General features: G+C 34.1%; 1 protein-coding gene across 1 annotated transcript; it reads right to left on the bottom strand.

The window, feature by feature from the left end:
- Nucleotides 1-2,953: 2,953 nt before the first annotated feature.
- Nucleotides 2,954-3,409, bottom strand: LOC147794823 (basic form of pathogenesis-related protein 1-like). The gene has a single exon (XM_087125420.1). The coding sequence runs from the start codon at nucleotides 3,407-3,409 to the stop codon at nucleotides 2,954-2,956; it is 456 nt and encodes a 151-aa protein (XP_086981546.1).
- Between the last annotated feature and the right edge of the window lie 9,076 nt (nucleotides 3,410-12,485).

The raw sequence follows: 12,485 nt of genomic DNA, 5'->3' as shown, positions 1-12,485 counted from the left end.
GGTTGACTATGATACATAACGAGCCAACTGGACAATATCGGCTAGTTGTGGGATTGGACTATTACAAATGATATCAGACCCAAACACTGAACTGTGTGTCAGCCAAGATGTGGAAAACCTTAAGGGGAAGCCGAAAGCACAAAATATCTATTTTATATTTGCGATTAGAATATTAGCTTTGAAAAGCACAAAATATTTAAGATTGAATTACGAAATATTTAATCTCTTCTTCTAAATGTGTTGATTGAGAAGATTAGTATTCTATGGGATGATAATATGTGACGCGATTTTAATCTTGAGTGAGTTATGAACTATTCCTTACGGGAAACTTGTATTTGATTTGTATAGGTGAGAATGACTTTCACAACCGATTCAATATGTCTACCATTTTGTAAACTTGAACAATGAGAGCACACCCTCTTTTTTGCCATACCTATTACTTTCTGGTGTAAGGACGGAATGAAGAGAGATAATTGTGGGAATGGATGAGAGGTTAGTGGAGAGAGGTGGGGAAAGGTTGTTTTAGTACTAAAATTGGATGGGTACTATGATCATTCGGCAATGCTCATGGAAATCTTTTTTTTAGTACTGGGTTTGGGGGAGAATGGATTCCAGCAGCAATAGGACACATCGTTTTAACAAATACCCAGAAGAAGCAAATTGAAGATATAAATTGAAAGATTTGAAAGCAAAGAATTATCTATTTCAAGTATTAGATCGTTCGATCTTGGAGACAACCCTCAACAAGGATACAGCAAAAAAAACATATGGGATTCTATGAAGTAGAAATATCAAGGTTTGACACGGGTAAAGCGTGCACATTTGCAATCTCTTCGGAAGGAGTTTGAAATGCTGCACATGAAGGGAGAATCTGTGAATGAGTATTTTCCTCAGACCCTTGGCATAGCCAACAAGATGAAACTAAATGGTGAGTACAAACAAGATGTTGAAGTAGTCAGAAAGATTCTGACATCTATGACCCCCAAGTTTGATTATATTGTGTGTTCCATTGTGATACAACCATCTTAACCATTAATGAGTTGCAAAGCAGCCTGCTTGAACATGAACAACGCATGAGTTCTCATGTTGAAGAAGACCACGCTTTGAATATCACTCATGGTGAACAATCTAGAAGAAGGGGTCAAGGTTCTGGAAGTTTTAGAGGCAGAGGAAGGGGACGAGCCAGACAAACCTTCAACAGGCCACAGTGGAGTACTATAATTGTCACAAACTAAGACATTTAAAATGTCACCCTTTCTTTTTTCCGCATAGGCTTGAGCGTACGCGGCCACGGTGTTGTTCCATTGCATGGGGCCGACGCCGACCTGGGCTCGAGCGCGGTTGTGAAGCGCGAGGTAGTCACGGGGGGGCGTTTTGAGCGTTGGTTAGGTCGAGGAGGAACATGAAAGTGGCAATGAAAGAAGCCATGATCGGAGAGGTTTGAGTCCACATAATTTCGATGAGAGATGAGATGAAAATTGAGAATAAGGGAAGGATTTATATAGAGATGGAAAACTTAATATGGAATGGGATGGGAAAACAATGAATTATGAATTAATTATGCCATGCTCTGAAATTCAACAATGCATTTGGGCTTCCATGTTTAGTTAGGCTAGATTTTTGTTTGAATTAGGTTCCAATGAATGAAAATTTTCTAAATTTAGCATGAATTTTTTTTAAGATTAATGAAACTTAATCCACATAGAGGTTAATCTTAAAATTTAAGATACATTTTTACTCACCATTTAGGTATGCAGGTATATATTTATTGTTTTATTAACTAAATGTTTAAAAATAAATAAATAATGTTAATATTTTTACTTAAAATTTTGAGTAAATGAAATGAATTAATTTAACCCAAAATTTTTATGATTGATTATAGAACAGAGAATTTTAAGAAGAATAGAAAATCAACTTTCTATTCTAGAGGATTGACTCACTTAGTGGTAGAGTGTGGTAGAGTCGGCTAGTGGCTAACCCAATTGACTCACTTAGTTGCACTACGGTTAGTCTGACTTGATCCATTAACCTTTCCATTCTAACCCATAAATTCATCATTTTTAAAATAGTAGTTGTATAGGTTAAATTTTTATATTAAAAAAGTCAATTTTTTAAAATTTGGAGACTTATTAGACACCTTTAAAATAACAAATTGTTAAACATTTTCTTATCCTACTCTTTTCAAAGTTTAGGAATATGTATGTTTTTTTTTCAAAGTTCAGGTTGCGACAGTGGGCCTTTGTCTCCGATGTGGATCTTATAGTGCAGCGGAGTTAAACGTCGCCGTGCATCTCTCGATTTGGAGGTCAAAAATATCGTGGACTGGTTTTTCGCATCTCTGCCGAGGGCATTTCTTCAGGGTGACTTGGAACAGGAATTGGCTGGTGGCTGGTGTTATCAGTATTGAAGATTGTTCGAAAATGATCATAGATTTATAAGTAAAGAATACATCTTTGGGAGCCCGAAGCAAACCTATAAGATTTTCTCATGTTCAAAGTGGACAAATATCATATACCATTGTAGAGATTCGTGATTCTTAACATGGTTATCAGACCATGAACTTAACTTAGCTATGTTGAACAAAGAAATTGTTAGCCTCAAAATTGTAGTCAAAAGTGTGAACAAAGGGTGTATTTTGTTCAAAGGCTCCAAAGAAAGTAGTCGAGCCTCGATTAAGGGAAGGTTGTTCTAGAAATCTACGGGCTTCAGGGGTGGCTCTGTGATGTACTTAATTAGAGGGGAGACTCTATGATCATGGGGTTTATAAGCGAGGAGGTCAAAACAAAGTCACAAGAGTTAACTCAAGGAGGTTAAAACAAAGTCACAAGAGTTAACTCAAACAAGACAATATAATACTATTATAGACAATACCATAGCTTTATTTCAATTCATAAATTCATCATTCTCTCACAAACTTTATTACAATTCATAAAAATTTTAAAACCAAATCTCTTCAAACCACCAAAGAATCATAAGGCTTTTCCCCAATATAGTTGCCAGGAGGATCGTAATTGCAAACAACAAACTGAGAATTAGCCTTACAGGGCACTCTAGCACATCCAAGTCGGACCGAGCTTCGCCACACCATCTGAGTGTAGTGCCCACATTCACCACCCACGCATTTATTCGACGCATGATCATACAACGGCTTCTCGTTCGCCCACAGCTTCACCGCATCCGCCCCTGTGAACTCAGGGTAGTACCCAGCGGCTATGTTTTCCCCGTACGGCCCAGTTGAGTGAATCATCGCGCAGTCACCCTTTCTTTTTTCTGCATAGGCTTGAGCGTACGCGGCCACGGTATTGCTCCATTGCATGGGGCCGACACCGACCTGGACACGAGCGCGGTTGTGAAGCGCGAGATAGTCACCGGGGGCGTTTTGAGCGTTGGTTAGGGCGAGGAGGAACATGAAGCGGCCTTGATCGGAAGGGTTTGGGTCCACATAATTCCGATGAGAGATGAGATGAAGATTGAAAATAATGGAAGGATTTATATAGAGATGGAAAACGTAATATGGAATGTGATGGGGAAAACGATGAATTATGAACTAATTATGTCATGCATCAGGCTTGTAAATTCAACTGGAATGAATTGGTTCCGACTTTCCATGTATAATTCAGAGATTTTTGTTTGGATTAGGTTCAAATAAATGAAAATTTTCTAGATTTAGCTAGTTTATGAATTTTTTTAAGATTAATAGAACTTAATCTACCCAGATTATGGTTAATTTTAAAAGATATATTTTTACTTGCCATGTCCATATATATTTATTGCTTTATTTAGTTTAATTTTATTTTATTTATTCTTCCACCACTTTTTTAAATATATATTAAAATGTAGTGGTTTAATTAAATATTTGAAAATAAATAAATAAGGTTAATATTCTACTTAAAGTTTTCGGTAAATGAAATGCTACTTAAAGTTAATATTTATGTCGAGAATTTGATGTATTCTAAAATGCAGAAGAGATTGATAAAGATGACGAGAATGACGAGATTGATAAAATGACGAGAATTTCTTTAAGTAGATTTATTGCATCATCTTTCTCCCTATCCTAGGTTAATATTCTACTTAAAGTTAGATTGGGTTTAGTATATGACGAGAATTTCTTAGAAATATTTATGTCTAATTGAGTTATGGAATTCTTTTCTTATTAAAAAAATAAACCTAAATTAAAATATAGATCAGTGGATGAAACAGAATCTCCGACCTAATTTAACATTTTAATTACTATTGAGTTATATTCCGTTTACTATTATTATAAAATAATAATAATAGTAATAACCTTAGAGGAATTAGTTAAAATTTATTTAATTTTATAGCTAATCGAATTCCAACGGTAAATTCCAACCCAATAAAATTTCTCAAATAAAAAAAAATGCTGAAAGGGAGATGATTAAGAACCATGAAGTGAGAAAGAGCAGAATTTGAACTTCTCTCCTCTCAATTATATTTCAAAACATGCTTTTTTTTTTTTTTTTTTGTGGACAAAAAAAATTGATGATTGTTTAACCACTACACAATTTTTACTCGAGAGGAGATTTGAGCTGTGGTAAACCATCCACCATCTTCTTTTGCTCAAGAGTCTTCCATATCTAAAGTGTCAAAGTTGTTCAATATATTTTATGATTGTATTGAAATAAGTGGATGCTACAGGCTGAGATATAGCATGCAGTACGAACATTCGATTCAAAGGCATCCTTGTCTCTATGATTAAGCCTCTCAGGATGAAACACCTCACACGTTCCATTTTGAAACAAAATGGTAAGCCCCTTTGATTGCAATTTCCCAATACTCAACAAATTGTTCTTCAGCTCTGGTACATAGGTATGATTCCATTAACTTGCAGCCGTACATTACTCTTTCCTGTTACAACCATGCTTGAGTTGTTGCCCAACTTCAAGCAATCTTTAAAACTTCCATCAAAATCTGAAAAAATATTCCTTCTTCCCACACATATGATTGCTACATCCCGAGTCAATGAACCACATATTTTCTCTATTGACCTTATTCATATTCACGTAAGCCGTCAACAACATCTCTTCTTGAGTTTCTGCATAGTTTGCCTCTTTCTCCTTGCTTTGAGATTCCCATTGAAAATATTTTAGCTTGTGACAATTATAGCACTCCACTGTGGCCTGTTGAAGGTTTGTCTGCCTCGTCCCCTTCCTCTGCCTCTAAAACTTCCAGAGCCTTGACCCCTTCCTCTAGATTGTTCACCATGAGTGATATTCAAAGCGTGGTCTTCTTCAACATGAGAACTCATGCGTTGTTCATGTTCAAGCAGGCTGCTTTGCAACTCATTAATGGTTAAGATGGTTGTATCCTTGGACGCCTCAATGGAACACACAATATAATCAAACTTGGGGGTCATAGATCTCAGAATCTTTCCGACTACTTCAACATCTTGTTTGTTCTCACCATTTAGTTTCATCTTGTTGGCTATGCCAAGGGTCTGAGGAAAATACTCATTCACAGATTCTCCTACCTTCATGTGCAGCATTTCAAACTCCTTCCGAAGAGATTGCAAATGTGCACGCTTTACCCGTGTCGAACCTTGATATTTCTACTTCATAGAATCCCATATGTTTTTTTTGTTGTATCCTTGTTGAGGGTTGTCTCCAAGATCGAACGATCTAATGCTTGAAATAGATAATTCTTTGCTTTCAAATCTTTCAATTTATGATCTTCAATTTGCTTCTTCTGGGTATCTGTTAAAACGATGTGTCCTATTGCTGCTGGAATCCCATTCTCCCCCAAACCTAGTACTAAAAAAGATTTACATGAGCATTGCCCAATGATCACACTACCCATCCAATTTCAGTACTAAAACAACTTTTCCCCACCTCTCTCCACTAACCTCTCATCCCTTCTCACAATTATCTCTCTTCATTTGGTCCTTACACCATAAAGTAATAGGTACTACAAAAAAGAAATAGAAAAACAATAATTGTGAGATTTACTTGAGGAAAAAAAAATGAGAATGACCTTTACCTAGTTGAGATTCACCGGAGATTTACGTGAAGATAGACCTGATCAATAAGGTATATATTAAATCAAGTATATATTAAATCTTCATTTTCTTTTATCCTATTTTTTTTAGAAATGACCGCCAATTATAGTTAGATCTTCATTGAATTATTACAATGGTTTAGCGTTGAGTTAGAAACTAAATGTCAGTCATTTATACAAATGCTAGTAAATCACATCACATTAATAATATTAGATTAGTAGCCAAATTAATAGATTAAAAATAGAATGACCAAGAAAATTTGTGAACAGGAAACACTGAGATAAGAAAAGGTTTGGAAACACAGCTCCACTAGAAATTTGGAATGCATGAGAACGGAATTAAAAGATAACGGATACAAAAAAAAATAAGGAATTAAAAACTACAAACTGAATAGAGAGAGAAAGGTAAATACATAGGGTAAATCGAGAGAAATACAGAGAGTAGTAGAGACCAGAATAACTTGAAATAGTTCTATCTACTTTTTTTTTTTTTTTTTGTATACAACAGTAACTGGAAAATAAGATTTTTAATAAAAAAATATAATTATAGATATATAACATTTCAAGACTTTTAACCATGGATCAATGTAAATTAGAGAAATAATTTTGTAGAGTTCACACTTGAAACTGATGTCATGGGCTCACATAGGTTGACTCGGATTTCAAACGACGGAATCGAACTTTCATTAAAGATATATTCATGACAATGACTTAAGCTAGCCAGGTAAGTAGCCTTACAATCGACATGGTTATATTTGATGTTGACACGTGTCTGTGGTTCTGCACGAGTCATATATACTGATATGTGTGAATTATCTGTGAATGGGTATGCTTATATTATGTTTATGTTTATATTATAATATGTGAATTGTATGATAATAATTGTGGTACGATGTGTTCAAGGATATGTTTGAGATATGATACGAGAAGGATGCACAAAACAAAATGTAATGATAGTAGTAAGATTTATTCATGAAACGTTAAGGTTAGGTTACATACCAGAGTGCTATGGATAGAAGAGATTGTTGAAAGAATATGGTTAGGATATGGGTAGAAAGGGATAGGTTTGTGATAGATTGATAGAACGATAGCGTTAGGATACGTTCCTGTGATGATATGACTAAGGTACGTTCACGTAATGATATGACTGTGATAGGTATAAGAACGTTAAGGCTATGATAAGTTAGGGAACAATATGACCACGAAGTGTTTACGATACTCAATGTTTATGATACGATATATCCAATGGCAGGACAACGATCGTTATGTTTTGCATAGCGCTGCCGTGACGGTTACTAGTTCTAACGGGTGTCAGGCCTAAGAAGCTCCCAGAGTATGCTCGCCCAACAAGGAAAGTGGACCAGCAGTGTGCGAACTGGCTGGTGAGCCCATACTCGCACGTATGGGCTGTGTGTAGAGTATATGGTACACGTCCAAATTTACCGGTTAGAACAGCACTGTAGGAAGACAGATTGAAAGATAGGTCTCATCATCTCATTTGCATGTGATTGTTGCATTTAAACTCAATAGTGGGGTCACTTACTGAGTATTTCTTTAAATACTCAAGTCATGTGCTACTACTTCTTCAGGTTAAGGCAAGGCATTCCTGTATGGCTGACGACGGCATCGCAACTCGAGACCATGGCACATGCATAGGATAGTGGTATTTATTTTCTTAGACTTAGGCTAGAATAGGATGCTTTAAACTTAAACGCTTATTTATTTTATTTCGGGTCTTTTGTTGTATCGTTTTAAAGATGTTTTCGAAATACATAAGTCCATGGCTGTGCTTTAAGATAAAGGTTATGTTTTATGGAATTTAAATGAAGTCTTTTGCATTCAATATTTATGGTACGTATACAGTAGCGACCTTAAATTAAGCAGAAAATTTCGGGTCGTTACCGTGGTCTTCACAAGAATCTGTTGGATCGGTATGGCAACCCTAGAGGGGGGTGAATAGGGTTTTAACGATAAAAGTGTTTAAACGTGATTAATTTTTCTAATGATGAAACTTTTTACAAATAAGTAGAAGATGATAATTACTATAACAAAGTAATTCAAGTCAAAACAATAATCAAGTAGAACATGCAATAAATCACAATAATAATTTTGAAATTAAATAGAAAAGAGTTAGAGAAAATGACACCGTAGTTTTATAGTGGTTCGGTCAAACTCGACCTACTCCACTCCCCAAGCGCCTCTTGGGAATTTGAATAAAGAACTTTCTTGACTCTTTCCACGGATCTGAGCCAAACCGCTACATCGCTCTTTTTACGAGTTCAAGAGCAAACTCAATCCTTTCCACGGCGCAGAATCAAACCGATACAAGTATTTGAGTTTGATAATAACACACCACAACTCTCTCAAAGAGTAGATTTACAATTTGGGATACTCACAACTATTTCCTCACAATACAATAATAATCCCTCTCAAGAATAAGATGAAAAGAAATAAACTTGTAAGCTTGGAGAGAGCAACAAACAATGGAGACTTTGAACAAATGAGGATTGGAGAATGTATGTAAGTTGTGTATTTTAAAATGTGGGAAAGATGAGTTTATATAGAGGAGAAAAGTGGCAAAATGTAGGATTGAATATTGACCATTGTATTGTGTTAGGAATAATGGAAGGTGGAGATTAAAAGTAAATAAATAAGAAAATTTTCTAAATTCATTTATTTCAAAATTTTAATATAATAGTAATATAATATAATAATAATAAAAAGTTATATGAGTAACGGTCAAATGAAATTCAAAATTTATTATAAATATAATAATATAATAATAATAAAAACGATGTGAGTAACTACCAAAATTTTAAAATATAATAATATAATAATATAATATAGTAATAATAAAAATCGATGTGAGTAACGGTTAGATTCAAATTTATATTTTGTAAAAATAACTTTATTTAAAAATATAATAATAAGAAAAACTCCACAATTTGTTACTCTCCCAAAATCATAAATGTCATACTTTGATATATTTTGATTTGTCCATCATTTTGATTTTGCTGCCACATCATCACGTCGGGTATGTTGTTTCGACTGTAATTTCTTCGTTTTAGCTCTGATTTGAGTAATTGAAAAGTCGTTGAAATTGTTATTCCCGACCTTATACTGTGGACAGTTCAAAATACTGAAAATAGTTAATAATTAAAAAGTAGGTTTGTTATCATCAAAACATCAATTAATTGATTGAAATTAATTAAAGTGAGATGGAGGGCCAAAAAGCCAACACAATCCTCCTTGAAAGTGCAAGAATTAAATGGGATAGGTTAGATATGACAAACTCGCGTAAATCTTAGATTGTAACTTCATGGTTTTTCTTGAGCTCCTTTTTGAGATTTAGAAATTTTCAACACTTGTTTCTTTCACAAGGTTGTGGTTAGTCTTATTTAGAAGATGTAGGAATAAGTTTGAAGGGAAATAATCCAAGGTAACTCTCGAAGTTGGAAGAAATTCAAGAGGAAGAGACCCAAAATCTAAACTTTTATGACTTGTGATTGGAGGTTGGCCAACTCTTGTTTCTTTCTCCAAATGATTCCCTCAAACTTCATAATTTATAGAGGGAGCTTGAGCTAACTTTGAAACATTGAGAACCACTCTGAATTTAAAATCTCCAACTTTCTAGAGTTCTTGTCGGAGATGCTTACACATTTATGGATTGTCGACTTAATCTTCAAATGTTAGCTGTTGAATGTGATGAGTTGTAAATCTTTTAGAGATCATATCTAAATTTGGGACAGAGCTTATGGTTGGTTTTTTAGATTCATTAGATTTTGTAGAGCCAGTATTTATACACATTTTGTTTGACAAATATGGTGACTCAATAAGTTTTATATCTTCATTGGAAAGTAGCCAATTATGGTACGTAACTTCAAACCCCAATTGAATGTAACTAATCTTTTCATGGAATGACCTTAACTACCTCGACTAAAGTAGTATGTATTGTTATATAAATTACAACTTTTAAAGATTCTGACATATTCCTTTATAACAAAAATACTATATTTCATCTTTCACTAATGATGTTACAAGTTATGAAATGCCAATCTTGTAAGACTGACAATTTGGTAGCTTATAAATTAAGTTATATTTAGATTAGCAGTTTAACGGTTAAAAAACATCTAGACGGAATATATATGTTCTCTTTCTCTACTTACAATTTTTCTAATAGGTGTTGGGTTTATTATAACACATTATATTATAGGTCAAGTTAGCGTCCAAAGACAATGAAAGTTTAAATTAAGACGGGCGAGAAAGGAATGAAATGGAGAATTATGCTAAAAAAAAAGTTGAATCCATAGAGGCATCCAACCATTTTATTTAATAGAGACAGGTAAAAACCATAATTGATCACTCTCTAGCAATCATGTAAGCAAAAACAAAAGCAAAAATGAGACATTCAACCGTTTTATTTAATGGAGACTGTGATAGAAACCAGAATTGATTACCCTCTAGCCATCATGAAAACAATAGCAAATATAGTTAAATAGGATTTGTCCAATTGGAACACATTCAGAAGTTGATTGGGGAAACCTCTGTGAACATCTCTTGCTACAATCATTAGGTACGCATCCTTCCTACAACTTCTCTTTACATTGAATTGAATTAACGGACAACATGCATGCAGCTGTCAAAAATCTAATAGTTATTAAACAAAAATGTACGAAATCCTTGAAAGTTTATAAGATGTTTCTAAATCTAAAAAACAAACCTGAGAAAAGGAGGAAACCAATGAAGAATAGGGAGCAAGAAAATTTTTCCATTTCCTATGATAACTTACAATTTTTTTTTGGTTCTTGGATCGACCGTCATTAGGGTTATTATGTCAATATTATTATTTGTCATATTAATAGCTATTTTATATATTTACTATATGGATAACGATGTGAATTGGTTCAATAAAAAAGTTATTTAATAATTTAAAATATTTATTAATAATAATATAATAACTTTTTTAATTAATAAATATGTTGCATATATTTGCATTTCACGACTCTAATAGTGAAATCACTTACTAAGTATTTCTTAAAGTATAAGTCATGTGCTATTTTTATGTTTCAGGTAAAAGCAAGACATCGTTATACAAACGACAGTGCACGAAGACCATAGAGCCGGTGTTAGGGTAGTTGCTTTTCATCTTATTTTATACACAATTTTCACTTGCAACCATAATGACAAGTTGAATAACAACAAAGTCACCTGGCCATTTTATTTAGGAAATGTGGGGAATTAAAGCATTACAATACGTGGATTAGTACAAGGAAAAGAAGGGCATCACGTCAAAACTCAATTTTATTCACAAGGGAAGAAACAATGGCAAGCGAAGTTGGTGGAAAATTTAGGAGTTTCAACACATTGAGATGTTGAATTTGGGTAAACCTCTAGGCACTTTTAGTGACATCCAGTGGTGTCGCATGCATATTCGAACATCTTCAAATCACATTGTTTTGCGTGGGTTGCTAGAGGCACCATCCAACCAGCTGCACAAAATTTCAAAGTTATACACAGTCTAACACCCATCCAAGCTTACAACACAAAACTTAAAGGCATCTAAACAACCATACGTACCTGAGAAAACCAGAACAAGAACAAAGAGGGAGCAAGTGAAGTTCGCCATCTCCTAAACTATCAGTGTTATAATATACTAAATTTATGTGTTTGAATGTAGAGTTGGTTTGCTCATTTGCCATTGTAGAGCCGGTATTTATATACACATTTTGTTTGACATATATGGTGACTCAATAACTTTTATATCTTCATTGGAAAGTAGGTCAATTATGATAGCTTCAAATCCCAATGTAATGTAACTAATCTTTTCATGGCATGACCTTAACTACCTCGACCAGAGTAGTATGTATGGTTATATAAATTACAACTATTAAAGATTGTGACATCCTAGTAACGGAGTAAATGAATGAATCAAGACTATGTCCGGATGAAAATAATCTTGAGGATAGGATGGTAATGAAAAGCTTAAAAAATTAAATGTTACTGTCCATTCCAATGGTAAGTGTGTTTTGCTTGTAACAATTCTATGTTGGGTGATCTCTTCAAATTTTTCTTAGAATGCATGTAAGTTAGGATAAAACATGTTAGAATGGCTGGTGTTGGTCTATGGGAATAATCTTCACTCTTACAACCGAGGAATAAGTACTACAACAATTGCTTCATTTATAGCATTTGGTTATAGCATTTTTAAAAAAGAGCTATTAAAAATGTAAGAAAAAAAACATGCATCACTACTTTTACTTTTCGATTTGCACACCACCGACTCACACTTTCACTCCCACTCCTCTATTTTCTTTTTGTTATTCTCAACAAGCCCCTGGATTGTATCTATCTCAAATCTCCACTATTCTTTCTCATTTCAGTTTCATCTTATCTTATTGACCTAGTATCTTTTCTTATTGTTATAGCCTTCTACAATAGATTTGTGGGTATTGGTCCGGAAGTGCAAAAGTACC

Source organism: Cucurbita pepo, chromosome 1 (genome assembly GCF_057944985.1).
Source record: "Cucurbita pepo subsp. pepo isolate OVF chromosome 1, ASM5794498v1, whole genome shotgun sequence".
Lineage (NCBI taxonomy): Eukaryota > Viridiplantae > Streptophyta > Magnoliopsida > Cucurbitales > Cucurbitaceae > Cucurbita > Cucurbita pepo.
The sequence above is the reverse complement of the archived record's forward strand: the minus strand, read 5'-3'. Positions and strand labels throughout refer to the sequence as shown.